At 41.9% G+C, this 18,124-nt stretch overlaps 1 protein-coding gene across 2 annotated transcripts in view; it reads right to left on the bottom strand.

The window, feature by feature from the left end:
* Nucleotides 1-18,124, bottom strand: part of exosc10 (exosome component 10) — a 63,629-nt gene that overhangs the window by 6,231 nt on the left and 39,274 nt on the right. For both annotated transcript variants that reach the window (XM_078239105.1, XM_078239104.1), the window contains exons 17-22: nucleotides 17,014-17,111; nucleotides 15,663-15,758; nucleotides 7,879-7,953; nucleotides 5,696-5,798; nucleotides 3,597-3,670; nucleotides 257-425 (exon numbers count right to left, since the gene is read on the bottom strand). In XM_078239105.1, coding sequence (XP_078095231.1) covers nucleotides 257-425; nucleotides 3,597-3,670; nucleotides 5,696-5,798; nucleotides 7,879-7,953; nucleotides 15,663-15,758; nucleotides 17,014-17,111 — 615 coding nt within the window. The remainder of the gene's footprint in view (nucleotides 1-256; nucleotides 426-3,596; nucleotides 3,671-5,695; nucleotides 5,799-7,878; nucleotides 7,954-15,662; nucleotides 15,759-17,013; nucleotides 17,112-18,124) is intronic.

Below are 18,124 nucleotides of genomic sequence, written 5' to 3'. Positions count from 1 at the left end.
AGCATGGCCAATTCATCTAACCTACACATCTTTGGAGTGTGGGAGGAAACTGGAGCACCAGGAGGAAACTCACGCAAACATGGTGAGAATATGCAAATTCCACACAGTCACCCAAGGCTGGAATTGAACCCAGGACCTTGGTGCTGTGAGGCAGCAGTGCTAATCACACAGTGGTACCACAATGTCACCCAGGATGGGAGAGATAATACTGAATAACACTGAAGAGCGTTAAACTAAAGATTGAGCCAGAACTGACCTGCAAAAACTTTGAAATCAGACTTGCTGTAATCGAATGGCTTGTAGCTTTTGGAATTTTTTGGCTCTTCTATCCCCGATTTTGGCTTCTTCTTTTCTGGAGGCGCTGCCTCGGTTCCTGGCCCGCTCTTTGTTCGTTCCCTCTTCACCGATTGCTGTTCTGCTGCCATCTGAGAGGTGGAGACACATGAAGAGTTTGGACGTACATTTACTCTAACTCATCCCAGCCATTTCAAATCCTCCCACAAGTGACCATACCATGTAGCATCTATATTAATCCATGAGGTAAAATACGACATGGAATGGAATTACACAGCACTGAACAAGACATCAAGTAGAAGAACACTTGTTAGATAAACTTTTTTAAAAATGCAATATTAGAATTGTGAGATTTGAATGGACTAGGGCTTTGCCAATGGGCTGGACTCCAAAGCACCGTTGATACCACAATCCTCTCATACACAAAAGGCAAAGCGGAAATACAAACAAAACAAAGAATGAGAATAAAAAAGTGAAAACATGCAACAGTTCAAGGATTGGCAACAAGGCTATAGTGTGGATGACGAACCCAAACTGGGGTGGCCACAATAGTTAAAATATAACAAGCAATACTACACATAACAATGAGAATTTGTACTAGGACAAAGTACTGACAGTGTAACTGCCTCTATAACCAGGGTAGGAACTGTAGATTCAGAGCATAATGACCTATGTGAAACATTACATTATCCAAAAACAGAAAGTGTGATCAACATTCAGCAATTCAGGCAGCATTTGGTGAGAGAACTTATGTACTTTGAGGATTCTGGTGCTGTATCAGCAGATGTAGAATGATCTGCTCAATGTCTCTTGTGTTTCATTTTTGTTTCAAAACTTGCAGCACTTATTTTTTTAAAATCAAAGCAATCACTTCTTTAATGGTTGTTCAATACTGTACAATACTTTACCCAAGGGACTTGGTACTGTGGTAATCTTTAGCCTCTGAGTCCTAAAGCTACTGAGATAAAATGATTTGATGTGAATGAGTTCGGGCCATCTTAATTGAGTTGGGTCCACAGCACAATAAAAGATTGAACATGCAACCCCACCGACAGAAGGCAGACTATAGCTGTTGTGAAAAATGGTGCAACAGGGAAAGTTCTTCTGAAGTTAGAATTGAGGCACATTGTTGGGAACAAGCAAAGGTACAACTTTACCCTGTATTTATTATTGCTAAACCTGACTCAGGGATGTTGGGTGATTGAAACAGTGTGTTTTATTTCCCAAATGTAGAACGTAGTGTTACAGTCATAGCTCGGGTGTAGAGAAAGATCAACTTAATACGAGGTAGGTCCATTCAAACGTCTGATGGCAGATTTTGAACTAAAGGTTTTCACAATAAAGTAACTTCATTGCGGTGCTTACATAAGCCTGCTTTTAGTTCAAAGTCTTATTTCAAAGTTTTATTTCCCAATGAAAAAGCAACCTGTATAATCAAGAACCCCACGCACCCCAGACACACACTCTTCCGCCTTCTTCCGTCGGGAAAAAGATACAAAAGTCGGAGGTCACATACCAACTGACTCAAGAACAGCTTCTTCCTTGTTGCCATCAGACTTTTGAATGGACCACCTTGCATTAAGTTGATCTTTCTCTACGCCCTAGCTATGATTGTAACACTACATTCTGCACTTTCTCCTTTCCTTCACTATGAACAGTATGCTTTGTCTGTATAGTGCGCAAGAAACAATATTTTCACTGTATACTAATACATGTGACAATAATAAATGAAACCAAATCAAAAATTCTCACACTATGAGATAATGCACAAAAGCGTACTGTGTTTTGTCTTCCCTCCTAACAATCCCCCTGCCCCACCCCCACACCGACCGCCCTGCCTGCCTACCCCCCACCACCTCCCAAAAAACTCAAGAGCTCACTTCGCCTATGGTTGGACCATCACTCTTAGCTAAAGACACTGATTAGTTTAAAATTGTTCTTTCTGTATTATTGATGGGATCGATAAAGCTATTAAAACTCAGCATTTAAGTATATCAGAGAAAAACATTGCAAACATCAGTACAGAAAACCAATCTTGGATAAATTTCTTCAAGGTGCTGTGATGATAGAATTCATACACCTTCATCAGAGCTTAATTTGAACTAAAATTACTTCAATATGAATTGAAGAAACAACTTGTTGCAGCTACATTTTCAGAACTAACAACCATAACATAAAAGCAGATAACACATCAGCAATGAACTGTGACAATTATTCTGGGCTCTGGCATTAACTAGGTAAACTGGCAGGCACCAGTTACGTGGCGGACATAAACTATAAAGTGGGATGGGAGGTTCGCAATTTTTGTGTTTTCTTTCTACAGGGTTGCTATTTCATTGTGCGTTGCAATATTAGGTTTCCTCAGTACATTTAAAACAGCAGATTTATTTCTCCTCAGCAACATACATTGCCCAACACATTTTCCCTCCCTGCTTTCATTATCAATGCGCCACATTCTACTCTAATCCATACTACGAGCGGCACGGTGGCACAGTGGTTAGCACTGCTGCCTCACAGTACCAGTGACCCGGGTTTGATTCCCGGTTTGGGTGACTGTCTGTGTGAAGTCTGCATGTTCTCCCCGTGTCTGCGTGTGATTCCTCCGAGTGCTCCGGTTTCCTCCCACAGTCCGAAGGATGTGCCGGTTAGGTACATTGGCCGTGCTAAATTCTCCCTCAGTGTACCCAAACAGGCGACTAGGGGATTTTCACAGCAACTTCACTGCAGTGTTAATTGTAAGCCTACTTGCGACATTAATAAATAAAATTTTCCCAAGATATGAAAATCTTCACGTGACTCCCTCATACAATCTATAGCCTTTTAAACCCAGGTTTATCTTCTCTCCAAATATTTTCTGCCTTGGCCTTTTATTGAATTGTGGGCCTTGGCTCCAGATTTCTCAATAAAATGAATTCTCTCACCATGCAACCATTCCTTACAAGACACCTTTTGGTGATTTAAATACTCTGGTTGGAATATTCCCTCAAAATACATTTTCCCTTTATCAGCAGGAAATTCACATCACTGGTCACAGCTGAGAAAGCCAACATTACTTTGAAACCAATCGCGAGGAGTTCCACAAGTCCAGCCAGGGAAGGCAGTTCACCAGATCTGCCTGGTCTTCTCTTATCATTTTGAAATGGGGTCCCAGTTAAGTCAGGAGCTCAGTTGTGGAGATAACCACAATAGTAGATGGAAACCCACATCACAACACTCCTTAGTGTTTCACAGCACTTTTTAGTGTTGCACACACCCATTCTAGCGAAGTAGACTTAAGAGATAAAAAAAACCCTCTGACTTACCGCAGCCTGCTGTCTGACTGAAGGGATTTCTTGTACTTCAGCAATGTAATCCTGTTGTGTCTGTTGTCGCACAACTGAAAGGCAAAGACAAAACTAAACAATACAACTACAGACATAATACACTGGGAGCATAATACACTGGGCTGTAACAATAAAACTTAAAAACTCTTCCCGCTCCTCGTCAGTGGACTTGGTTGCATGCAAATTGCTACAAAACAAGGATGTGCTACTGTGGTTACATAGAGCAAATAGCAACCTTCATTTGGAAGGATGTGTTGAACTTTGAGGCATGTTTTACCGGCCTTGGAGCACGGCCATCAATGATCATACCTGGGATTAAGGGACTGAGCTACAAAGCCAGACTAGGGTAACTGTAGGTATAATCTCTAGGGATCAGCATGTTCAGATCAAATGATCAAATCAAGGTGTGCTATGATGAGAATTGACAGCTAACAAATGGCCCTTCCCTCCGGTGAATCCAGAACAAGGGGACAAAGCCCTAGGACTTTTATGCTAAACCAGTTATAAAAAGTCGAGAAAAACACCTCCACACAGTTGTCAGAATATGGAACACAGTGGCCCAGAGTAGGACAGCTGCAATGTCAAAGGTTATTCAAAAGGGAGGTAGATACTTGCTTGAGAAGTCAATTTATTCAAAGTGTGAAAAATAAGTCCAGCAAAATGCTGCAGCAGGTCTGTTTGAATGGCCTACTCTTGTTCCTATATATTTTACAGATACATGTAGTTTTGAGAACAGATTCAAATATGCCAGTACAGTACAAGTCTACAGATATGTTTATATGCATGAATACCTCCAATGTTGTATTAATTTATTTACATTGAAACCTCATGTCCAAAGTTCCAAATTGACTTTTACAACTAACTGTGTGTTTTATTGTTTCCCCTCACTGGGTAACCTCTGACATTCATGACTATATACAGTAACAAACATGAACTAGCATTGGTAAGCTCTATGAAAGATCATTATCTCAAGCACCAGTACACAAAATGGATGGGGGAAATGTTATCGTGTATTCAACTCTTGGAAGTCACTCAAGGAATGAACTACATGACTGGTGAAACAAATTTCTAATGCTAAATGCTGCAACAAGAAAATATGAATATAAGCCTCTGCCACAGCCTTCAGACTGGCAAACAAAATATATGGAATTATTGCATTCCATCAATGTCAAACTCTCAGTGCTTACTATGCCAATTCAAATCTTAGAATCCCTACAGTGCAGAACGAGTCCGCACTGACCACAATCTCACCCAGGCCCGATCCCATAACCACACATAATTACCCTGCTAATGCCATGACAATAAAGGGCAATTTACCATGGCCAATCCACCTAACCTGCACACCTTTCAGACTGTAGGTGGAAACTGGAGCACCCGGAGGAAACCCATGCAGACACAGGGAGCACATGCAAACTCCACACAGTCACCCGAGACCAGAATTGAACCCGGGTCCCCGGCCCTATGAAGCAGCAGTGCTAACCACTCTGTCATACAAGTATGATTTAAGATATGTTGCCAAATAAATACAATTCCTGACTGCAGGTGCTGCAGGCTGCAAAGAGGACAGAAGAGAGGTGCTGAGGATGGAGGAGGGTGCATACCTGGAGCTTCAGCTGCCTGCTGTATTCTTACCAAAGGACAGGTGGAAAAAAAAGTAAAATGTCTCCCTTTTTCACCATGTGTATTATCCTCATTCAGGGATATGGAACCAAGGCAAGCAAATTGGGATGCAGGACATCAGCCAAAATCTATTTGAATGGCAGAGCAGCTCAAAGGGCTGAATGACCTACTCGTGTTCTTGCATATTATCAATGGAGTTGATGGATGACTTATTCCCGTCTATATCAATGAATTAATCCACACGTGGTGAGTTGTTTGGACAAAAACTGGAGTTGTATCAACCACAGCACATTGATATGCCCACACTACACTTTAATACTCCTCAATTCTGTTCATTTGATTCTGCGATCTAACGCAAGCATGACATCAGAAAATAAAAAGTAAAAAAAACTGAATGTGTTTAAAGATATTTGACAGACATCGATCATGTACAAATGATGGGAATTTCTTATGACAACCTTCAGGCTTTGGGGCATCCTTTGCTTTAATGGCCGGTTCTTGCTTTTTGGCCGTTTCTTTCTGTAGTTGTTCCTGGCTCAGCAACTTCCACCTGTTACTGACCTAAAGTTACACAAGAGTGAAAGGTTGAGATTGTTTGACATACACTAGTTCCTTTCACTAAACTATGAATGAACCATCAATGCTACTACTTTGAACAGCAGACAATAACCATTTCAAATGGATTAGGTAGTGTTGTACAAACTATCTCCTTTTAGCAGTCTATAATTACTGCGTTATTATGCTAACGTTATATTACCACTGCTTTGTTATTTCAATGATATGAGTGACACTGAAGAAAAATATTTCAACCCATTGCCATAGGTTGCAAAAACATGCCCTAAACACCCAATTCTAAATTTATAGGTTGTAACCAGCAGCGTATGATGAATATCCCATGAGAAAGAGGATGCTACGCAATCAGCTTCACTAATTTACATGGCCATGATGTATCCTCTACAACAGTGATTGCCAAACTTTAACATCCTGCAAATCGCTTTCATGAAAATGCCACATCTCGCGAACGTCCTCCTAAAAATATTTTCCAGCAATTTTCTCCCTTACCAGAGTACAAATTATAAAAGCAATATCAATATCAATTCAATGCTCTGCTTCCTGCATCCTATCTGCAACCGAGCCCCACTAACCTCTGTTCACTTACAAAGAAACCAAAAACTTCTAAGCTATCACTAGAGAAAGAACTTTTGGGAAGCTCAACTTCAATGACATTAACACACATTTGACAACCTAACACAAGCAGGCAAAGATTTATTCAGCTTTGTTAACTAGTTGAATTTCAAAAGACTGAGAAAGTGTACTGCGTGAGACAGAGGTAAGAGATCCCATGGAAGGTTGCAGCAAACTCCAAGGTAGGACTTCAGTTAAGAGAATTTAAAAAAATTAACCAAACAATTGCACTTCTATAATAGCTCACGCACGATGGTTCAGATCCCCTGGCCCGTTTTTCACACTGTTTCCTCCTCTTCTGTGCAGGAGCACAGAGCTGGTTCCTAGAAACAAACTGCACATGTGCGGCCATTTCCCAGCTGATGCATGCGTGAAAGCCTCAGCTCATTGGGAACTGGAGCTCCCGACTTCTGACCTCAAATTAAGGCAAGTATTAGCATTATTTAACATTGAGGATTACGGAATTTTTCTTGCAAACTCTAAAAACAAAGAGTTTGGAACCATTGCGCTACAATGTACTTCCTTCATTCTGTGTAAATCATTACTGAATATTATTCCCTGTCAGGTCTATGCACTACTAATATTTGATATCAGTTGGGTGTGCTACTCAAAGTAGCTCCAAGCAGCGCTTTAGTTTTACTCAGTATAAAATATCACTTAGTTCCATGGATTTTTAAAGTGCTGACACATTCCTGGAGACTTGTAAACACTGATGCACACTTGGGGCCAGCTGTATTATTGGCATTCTTCCAGGGAACCTCCTGAAAATACAGACAAGCTCCAAAGGGACCTCCTGTAAATACTGGCACATCTCCTAGGGAGAGCTACTGTGAATACTGGCACACTCTCAGGAGTCTCCTGCAAATATTAACATGTTTACTTTTTCTAACTTCCAAAAGACAGTGCCAGACATTTAAATGGAAACAGTGCGATACAAGAACAGATATAGCATTCAATAATTCTTGAAAACTGCAGATGGTTCTTAGAAACTATTTCAAAAACTTTTGATTTAGTTATATCACAGAATATATTTAAGTCATAGAATGCTGCCTCAATAGGCAAATTGATTGCAGCCAATTGGGATGCATTCACACAACATCTATTCATAATAATGTGAAATCCTAACCACTTCCCAGCAATAATTGGAATGATCTACATGATCTCCATACTCAAATGGTCATGCCCAGCTCTTGGTGGTTTCAGACTGCAGTGAAAACACTGAATTCTGGAGAGCAAGTTTACTCCTCTCCAGCTTCTGATATTGTTGCAACATTCATGATCTCCCATGAATAAAATTCAGAACAATTTTCATGTTCCCAGAAATTACCGATATGGTGCATGTGTGTCATTAGACAAATCGCTGCAAGCTCAGTTTGTGAATGAGAACTTGGAAACATTTCATTCCTAGTTCAATCACTGGAGTACTAATGAGCCGTTAGTTGTCCATGGTACTTACTTCATAGATCTTGGTGGAAGGGTCAAACTTTGCTGCTTGCGAGATGTATACATTACTGCCCTTGGAAGGCAAATACTGAAAAATAGAAAAATTCATAGAATTATGGAATGATTGTAACCAATTGCAGTACTTTCACACATCATCTATTCATAATAATGTGAAATCCTAACCACTTCCCAGCAATAATTGGGATGATCTATTTGATCTCCATACCCAAATGGTCATGCCCAGCTCTTGGTGGTTTCAGACTGCAGTGAAAACATGGCATTCTGGAGTGCAAGTTTACTCCTCCCAACTTCTGATGTTGTTGCAACATTCATGATCTCTCATGAATAAAATTCAGAACAATTTTCATGTTGCATACGTTTGACAACCTAACACAAGCAGGCAAATACTTATCCAGCTTTGTTAACTAGTTGAATTTCAAAAGAAAGCACAGGAGGAGGTCATTTTGCTCAATGGGCTTGTGCTGGCTCTCTGCAAGAGCAACTCACCAATTAACACTCCCCGACCTTTCCCCTGGAGCCCTGCACATTTTCTCTCTTTGGAAACTGTAATCATCTAATTCTCTTTCAAAAGTCTTGACCAAAGCTTGCTCCCTCACACACTCAGGCGGCACGGTAGCACAGTGGTTAGCACTGCTGCTTCACAGCTCCAAGAACCTGGGTTCGATTCGTGGCTTGGGTTACTGTCTGTGTGGAGTTTGTACATTCTCCTCGTGTCTGCGTGGGTTTCCTCCGGGTGCTCCGGTTTCCTCCCACAGTCCAAAGATGTGCGGGTTAGGTTGATTGGCCATGCTAAAATTGCCCCTTAGTGTCCTGAGATGCGTAGGTTAGAGGGATTAGCAGGTAAATGTGTAGGGATATGGGAGTAGGGCCTGGGTGGGACTGTGGTCGGTGCAGACTTGATGGGCCGAATGGCCTGTTTCTGCACTGTAGGGTTTCTATGATTCCAGATCCTAATCACTCGCTGCGAAAAAAGGTTTTTAATGTCATCCGGTTGCTTTTGCCAATCACCTTAAATCAATATTCTCCGGTTCTGGATTTTTTCCACCAGTGGGAACATTTTCACCCTTTCTACTCTGTCCAGGCCCCTCAAGTCTGAACACCTCTATCAAATCTCCTCTTAATCTACTCTGCTCCAAAGAGAACAGCCCCAACTTCTTCAACTGTGATGTAACTGAAGTTCCCCATTCTTGGAAAAATTCATGAGAGTATTTTCTACACCCTAATAACTTCACATCCTTCCTATGTGATGCCCAGAAACATACACTACTCCCAGTTGAGGCTGAAACTGTGGGTTACACGGGCTTATCAACACTTCCTTGATTTTGTGCTCTATAACCCTGTTTATAAAGCCCTAATCCCATATGCTTTATTGACTGTTATCTCAACATGCCCGGCCACTTTGCTCTGTGGGGATTCTATATCCTCAAGTTCTTCTGCCACTCCAGCCTCTTCAGAATTGCATCCTGTTATGATCCTGGACCAGACCATCCCACGGTTTTGGTTAGGGACCAGTAACTTCTTGTTTAAAGCAGACAAAGATTGAGATTCCAGACACTTGCTAAGAGAATAAAGCGGCAAGATTCTATGGTTTTTGAACAAAGAAAATAAATTTTGCTCTAATAGAAAGATAAAGCAATTTACAATATCAATCTTATTCTCTAACATTCATAACCAACGTGAGGTACATGTGAACCAAACGACAAACTATGGTCTAAAACCCACACATACATTAAATAACAAATGCAACCAAGACAGTCCCATGGGTTTTTCAGCAACCCTCCCAGGTGTCAGTAAACACTGTGTCAACCGATCTCGGTGAAACTCTATCTCATGAGAGATTCCAGCATTCTTCTTTGAAGATGTAATCTCTGAATTCTTGCCAGAAGACACAGACTGCTCCAACAACTTCTCACCTCTGAGGGTTTCAATTTCGACTCCCAAGAATCTGTTTCCCTGAGTCTGAACTTCAGCACCAACTCACAACCACAACTTCAGCAACGCTGAGCAAGCCACCACTGTTCCAACCTTTGGCCACTGGCCCACAGGACAGAATTTGCAACTTTCAGATTCCCAGGGCTTCTCCTGAGTCCTCATTACTCAAAGCTTGCCAACTGCAGCAATTTTACTACTTGGAGTCTCTTTCTTTGGTCCTCTACTGGGTGGTTTCCACAAGTGGTCTCCTCCTTGTGGCTCTTTCCAGATTCTCTTGCTCTCTGGGACTTATCCCCCCCCCGCCACTCCCCTCTGGAAGCTCTTCTTGTCCAGCCTCCTCTTTCTTTTGGTGTCTCACCCTGGGTCACATGATAAGTGCATTTGCCTGGTTGTCTTTTTCAGATGGACACAATGAGCCATCGGCCCAAAGAACTCCAAAGACTGGATTGCATGTGCCTTGCCTGTTCTCGGTCCACACGTGCATGGAAACGCTGGGACCTGTAGTGCCCGGCCTCTGTTTGATGATGAGATGAAAGCCTTTAATTTATTTTGCCTATCCTCATTCTTCCCACCAAAATGAATCACTTAGCATTAGATTCCATCGCCATTTGCCTGCCCATTGCATCAGTCTGCCTGTGTCCTCTTGAAGTTTATCACCATCTTCCCAGTTCACAACACCTCCAAGTTTTGCGTCATTTGTAAATTTTGAAATTTCACCCTGTACACCAAGTCTAACTTTTAATACATATCAAGAAAAGCAAGGTTCCGAATAAGGGCCCACAGAAAATCCCACTTTATACCTTCCTCCAGTCCCATTAGGTTTTGGAAATCGCAAAACAAAAACAAAAAGTTTTATTTAAATTAGACGCCAAAGAATAAAAATATTATGCATTTACCAGCCTCCAACTGACTGTACATCTTGTCTGGTCTGTACCCCTTCACCACAACTACAGGCAAGGCAGATCAGAGACTGCCAGATAGGTCATGAGTTCAAGCAGGGTGAATTAGAGATCATCTTACCTCTTACCCATCCTCTCTAATAAGAAAGCCGAACAGGCAGGATAAACGGATGGACAGGAAAGAAAGAAAGACTTAAATTTATATCGCACCTTTCATGACCACCAGGAGTCGCAAAGTGCTTTATAACCAATTAAGTACTTCGAAGTTAAAAGCAGAAATTGTTGGAAATACTGTTTATAGATCTGGCAGCAACTGAGAGAGAGAGAAAAGAGTTGACACTTCAGGTCTTGAAACATTCATCAGATCTGAAAGTAGTCAGAAATGTTACAGGTTTTGAGCAAGTTAAAAGGGGATGGTGGGAAGAAGAACAAAAAGGAAGGTCTATGATTGGGTGGAGGGCAGGAGAGATTTAATGACTAAATGTTTCATGATGCAGGGCCAAAGAGAGTGATAATAGGTCAAGTAAAGAAAGAAAAGATGTATCTAAAGGAGTTTCTGAACAGCAGAGGAAAAAGAAAAACAAGAGAAAACAAACAAACCAGCAAAGAAAAATGAAACAGAATGGGAGCAGAGGTTCTGATCTAAAATTGTTGAATTTAATGTTAAGTCTAGAAGGCTGTAAAGTTAAAAGATGAGATTCTGTTCCTCATGCTTGCATTGAGCTTCACTGGAACACTGCAAGAGGCCAAGGTTAGAAAGGTCAGAGAGGAAGAAAAGGTGGAGATTTAAAATGACAGACAACTAGAAGTTCAGGATCAAGCTTGCGGACTGAATGGAGGTACTCTACAAAGCAGTCACCCAGTCAGCACTTGGTCTCCCCAGTGTAGAGATAATTACACTGTGAGCAGCGAATACAGCATGCTAAATTGAACGTGATACAAGTAACTTGCTATTTCACTTGGAAGGAGTGTTTGGAGCCTTGGATGGTGAGAAGGGAAGTGGTGAACGGGTCAGGTGTTGCTCCTCCGGCATTTGCATGGAAAGATGTCATAGGAAAAAGAGTGGATGGGGGGGGGGGGGGCGGCGGCGGCGTCTGAGGAACAGAACATGCTTTTGGAATGCTGAAAAGGGAGGGGGAAGGGAAAGATGTGTTTGATGGTAACGTAACACTCGAGGAGGGTGAAATGGTGGAGGATGATCCACTCATTAGTGGCTGGTGGAGTGGAAAGTGAAAACGAGAGGAAGCCTATTGTGATTCCAGGAAGGAGATGAAGGAAAGGAAAGCAACAACATGTGAAATGGATGACACTTTCAACATTTTCTGTTTTTGTTTCAGATTTCCAGTATTCGTGGAATTGTGTGTTTGTGATGAGTACTTGGAAAGTGGTGTCACTGTTATAATGTAGCAAACACACCAGCCAATCTGCACAAACAGTGAGGTGATAATGATCAGATAACCTGCTTTTTGTGATGCTGACTGAAGGATAAATATTGGCCAGGAAACTGGAGATAACTCCAGGAGAAAACTCTTTTTTGAAATAGTGCCATGGGATATTTTACATTCACCCGAGATGGGCACACTGGGCCTCAGTTTAATGTCTCAGAGGCAGCAGCTGTGACAGTGCAGCACTCTCTCGGTAGTGGACTGACTCAGAGTGATACCAGCTGACACCATGAGATTTATTTTGATAGCTACATGTTAACAACATTGTTTAAAAACAGCTCGACAATTCCTCCAATCAGATTTTCTCAAGAAATCATGCAAACTTTACAATGCATTTACCATCAGATACACTGATAAAATGATGACATCCAACTAAAGAAGTATCTCCCATTTAAGCATCAGTCAATTCCTTCATGTTCTTCACAACAGTCATTTGCACTACTAGGTTACTGATAAAAATAAATGCAGTAAACCTTTATTATCTAACAAAATACAGAGGATAATTTAATTGTAGACCATTAAACGGTGGTTTGTGCAGATTATAATCCAAACCTATTTTTCCTGTGAGTCTCAGACAGTTATGTACATATGTCTCTACTGCTAATAGATGTTCCAGTGAAGTCGAAAATGCTTCACTGAAACGCTTCATTAAAACTGCAATTGACCATTCATTTTTATAACATGCAAAGAACAAATACATTCCTTCAACCTTCGTTAAACCCATTAGATAAGGTAACAGCTGTAAAATGGGTCAGAAGCTGGAGAAAGTTTTATGGCTTTTAGTATTTACACAAGTAATGAGTAAATTGGGACAGTTTCTGCCTCAAATATTTGCATCAGCCTTAAATTTAATGATGAATGGGCAGAGACAGACTAGACTTGTTTTACAGCTGCTTCGGCACATTAGTAACCCTCACAAGGGCCTTCCCTTACTTTCTGACCTGACTTAACTATTCCTGCACATTTTATGTACACTCTTTCTGTAGAGTGAACAATGTGGAGGTTTTACTGTCTCTAGCCTTTCACTTTTGTGATGTTTTGGGCTTAGCAAATCCCAATATTTTCTCCCCAATCACACGTCACCTATGGTGAAGTGTGAAAGCGAGTTACCTCCAGCAATGCTGATCTGGCTGTCAGGAGAATCAACAGCAACTCCCAGGCACGACTTTTATTACCATGGCATCACCTTATGGTAGTATGGCCAACATTCATGACGAGTAACAAGTATTACACACTATTACGATCTAACTTACTCTTCTTGCATCAAAACTTCTGCAATTTGCACAGGTACACACCATAGAAACCTTGCAACCATGTTATATTTAAATCCTGGTACCTAACAATCTGTATGTATCCTAAGTTGCTCACATTAACAGGTCTGTGTTCTGATTTAGATTTTATGTGGCAAAAGCACTCTCACCCCAGGGGCTTCGATGGCTGGTGCTCAGGGAAGTGTTGTAGTGTTGAAGTTCTTAATTAATCCATTCAAAGCGATAATAGATAAATTAGAACTTTATAAATTGATATCAAAGTCTCCCTCAGGGGATTAAATACATGGTGCAGTAGGTTACACAATCTATAAAAGAAAACAAAATAGCATTTCGCATCTCACTGCGTCCTTTATTCTTTCATGGGATATGGAGATCATGGACAAGGACAGCATTTGTTGCCCATCCGTAATCGCCGCTGAACTGAGCGGCTTGCTGGCCATTTCAGAGGACTGTTGTCAACTACATTGCTGTAGGTCTGGAGTCACGTGTAGGCGAGACCAGGTAAGGATGGCAGATTTCCTTCCATAAAGGCATGAGTGACTCAGATGGGTTTTAACAATTGAACATGGTTGTCTCGGCCACCATTACTGAGATAAGGGGCCCAAATTTACCATCAAGTTGCGCCAGTTTTCAGGTGCAAAAACTTGATAAAGTCGGGCGTGAGGTGAGTAGCGCGATCCGCGCCCGCCTCTGCGCCGGTTCCCCCTTTACCAAGGCCCGAAAATGGCCGCGATCGGGACCGTGCCTGAAACGGACGCTACGACCATTTAAATGCATTTGCATGCATTCAAATGGACTTAGTGGGCTGCACACCCAACTTTACCGGCACTTCCCCCTTTACCACCACATTCGCCCATCCAGAATCGGTGCAAAACAGACATGCTGCACAAAAGTCTGATTTGGGCGCTCCAGTTAGTGAGGAGGCAAGTGCCGAGCGTCTGGCGGCTCGGGGGGGGGGGGGGGGGGGGGAGGAGGAGGGGACGATCGGTCTGGGTGGTGGAAGGGGTGGGGGGAATAAGGGGGTCAGTAATGTTTGGGGGGTGGGGCAATGACTGTGGGGGCCGGGGGAGGCATTATTTGGCCTGGGGGTGATGTGGCAGGGGAGCCGCATTCTATCAGTCATGCGCAGTTGGAGGCTCCGATCGCAGCTGCAGGATTTCGGGCGCGTTGAACCCCACCCACAGGATTGTGCAGCGCAATTCGGAATCGCTGATATTTTTTCAAGCAGTGTGCGTATGGGGGCGCTTGAGAACGAGTCTAAAAGTCGGATCTGAAACACTCTCAGTTTCAAGTCCGCCCAGCACTTAGAATGTGGTTTAACAATTGAATTTAAAGTCCCCAGCTGCTGTGTTCCTCAGAGCTTTAGCCTGCGCCTCTAGATTACTAGTCCAGTGACCTTACCACTATGCCACCGTTTCCCCTGCATAATCTGGATGTCCCAAAAGGACTCACACAATGCAATGTGTTACGTAGGCCAGCAACGTGCAAAAAATGGGTTGAATAACCATGTCTTTCCTGGTTAGTGTGGTGTAGGAAGTGAATATAAGCCAGGACACACTTGAGGAAAATTTGAATAATGCGATAAGATTGTTAACACAGAGGGGGCTTCAATTAGGAACGAGCAAGGCCGGTTCATTCAGTCTTGCGATCCTGCTCTACCATACAAATAGCTCATAGGATTCTGTACTTCCACAGCATTTACCCATCGTATCTCTATATCCCCGATATCTAGCAAAAATCTATCACAGTCTTGAAAGTTCCAACTGTCCTTTACCATGCACAACCATTTGTTCTGGTAACATACGATTTTCCATTATCCTGCATGAAAAAAGTAGTGCTTCTTGGTTACCTGCCCAAACGATCCGGCTCTCAATTTGCAGATCACAATCACTTGTTCTTGATTACTTTATCAGAGAAAATAGTTTCTCTGGATCTACCTCATTGAACCTTTTTAATGTTTTAAACACTCCGATCAGATCACTCAATCTTATGTAGCCATCTCATTTAGCATCTGATGCAAAGGATGGCACCTTCAACAGTGTTGCATCTCCTCAGCACCCAGCTGGAAGTGTCAGACTAGACTAGATACTAATATCCTCATGGGACTTGAAACCATAAGTTTCACACCTACTGATGAATGAACTGTTCCCATTCAGTGCTTCATTATATATTCTTGTAAAAAAATACATAACCACTTTTGATCAAACAGAATCCCGCACTGCGGCTTACCATTCTGAAAGGGTTTTCAAATGATTCTAAAATAGTTCTTGCTTTCTGCTGTGCCGTTGTCAATGTTTTATGGTCCTTTTCAGTTGCAACCGAATCCTGCGAGGGAGGCGGGGGGGAGAAAAGATCACTTAAATCATAGTATACGGAGAAAACTTTAGGTCACTTACCAGATGGCCACACTTAAAATAAATGTTTGATTGGCATTTCTGCCACTGTCTGGATAGTTAGCAGTGCAGCCGTGGTCAGTGCTGTTCTATAATTATCTGGAGTTGAGCTAGTCTGGGACCACTGGTTGAGATGCAACACAACAGTATTGCCCAACTTCACAGCATCACTGGGTTACAGAGTCAAGCTAAGTATTAGATATTAAGCCCTAGCTGGTCCATGCATCTATAACACACAAGTGAGGTGAACATATTTATGACTTTTATGTAGCCATTAGCAATTTCTTGTTTTTCAATTGGAGTGGGTAGGAGTGAGGAGGGAAAGGGGGAACATTACTGTAATAATTTAAGGCTTCTTTCAGGAAAGCACTCCTGGTTCAATTGGTTAAAAACATCGTCTAGTGTGGAAATGTGACAATCACACCAGGCATGCCAAGCTCATACATTTCAGCTGGGGTAGTTAATAGATGTCATTGGTGGCAGCGAGTCAAGGGTCCTCCTCAAACATTTTCTCATCATGAATGTGCATGCGGTTATTGGATGACAACAGGATTGTGTTCAGCTCTGAAGCTATTAGTAGTTGAGCATCTTGTCAATACCCTCTGATTCTCGGGGGTAGACAGGAAAGTGGAGTTGAAGCCACATTCAGATCTTATTGAATAATAGAACAGGGGCTGGGTGGTCAATCTCATGCTCCTAATTCTAATGTGTGCACGTCTATGCTGATGAGTAAGGAATGACCTTTTGTATGAGTTATGGGAGGACGTTTGGTGATCTTAAAACCATCTCCCAGCATCGGTCTGCACCTTCAGAAGACTGCAAGAGTGGAAACTGGACAAAATTATCAAGGAATTGACTCAGAATATCAAGATTTTCTAGATACGACTACCCTCTATTCTATTTTTTGATTCTAACATCTCTGAAGCCATTAGCTATTGTGGATCACCTCACTATTTTGGAATGCAGTACAGTTTTACGGGTTAAGTTTCCTTCTAGAACGTATTTCTCAGGATTTGTTTAAAACTGATCTCTCACTCAGCAGCTTTGCTGAGATCCACCAACCCCCCCCTTACAAAACCTGGCTGTTTCAGATCAAGAACTGGAAAAAAAAGGTGCAGCAAACACTTACAATCACTGTGCAGCGTGCACCAGTAACAGGCGGAGTTTATAGCAACAGTAACACTTACGTCAAATATGGTAATAATCGCTTTGGCAGAAGCGAGTGACATGGTCACATTGTCATCCTCCAGATCAGGGAACAGTTTACTGGTTTGGATCAGTGGCACTGAAAGGGAATGGTATAGAGTACATCAGTTATTTTCACTATTTATATTGCATACATTGTGGAGAAATATTTACAGCAAAAAGTTCTCTTTTTAAAAAAAATGAAAATGGCAGCATAAGATGGGATGGGTGTGGAGAATAGAGAAGAGTATGGAGGCACTGGTGGAAAGATGTGCAGAATTACTGCACCCATTGCTGATGAATGCCTAATCTTGGGGCTCAGTTGCCACGAGGAAAGCACAAGCCAGAGCTAAGCACCTCCTTGAGGTTGGCTCAGAGTGGCAGTAATTGACGCCTGGAAACAGTTCAGCCGGTCAACAGCTTTGGCGTCCTGCCGAGACAGTAAAACCAAAAACATTGGCCATATGAAAGACAAAAGCCTTACTTAGCTGGCAGTCACAGAGCCTCAGATAACATTCCCCTCCTGTAGTCTACTCCTGAAATATAGCAGCAATTTCAAATGATAATGCCAAAGTCTAATGATTCATTTGCAAATAAGCTGTGCCGGAATGTTCAATCACATTATTCTTAACTCTGAATCCAATTTAGAGTGACACGCATATTTCCCAAATCCAATATTTTCTAATTCCTCGTGTTCCACAGGGTTTCATGGTGTGCAACCAAGTGGTTCAAAATAACACAAAGAGCGCAAAATTATAGCAAGGAACACAATCAGGTTAATGCTGAAGGCACCTGTTTAAAAATCCTTTTCCCATTATTTTAGTGGAGACACTTAAACGAGATTAACTCTTGTGATAAACCAGTGGAGCGGAATTTCAAATTATATTAATAGTTCATGCTTTCATGACCCATGGAATAATTTCAGGATCTGGCTTTAACACCCCTTCAACACAAGACAGATTGTGACAGTACAAGAAGGAACGTGAGAGACTTGCTGGATGAATGAGCAACATATTGCTGTGGGTTAGTAAAAAAATAAATACAAATATTTAAATACTATTCCAAAGAGGTTATTCACTAGTTCAACAGTATTTCAATTTGATGGCACTTCGC

Source organism: Mustelus asterias, chromosome 22 (assembly GCF_964213995.1).
Source record: "Mustelus asterias chromosome 22, sMusAst1.hap1.1, whole genome shotgun sequence".
Lineage (NCBI taxonomy): Eukaryota > Metazoa > Chordata > Chondrichthyes > Carcharhiniformes > Triakidae > Mustelus > Mustelus asterias.
Note: the sequence above shows the minus strand (reverse complement) of the source record. Positions and strands in the feature narration are given on the sequence as shown.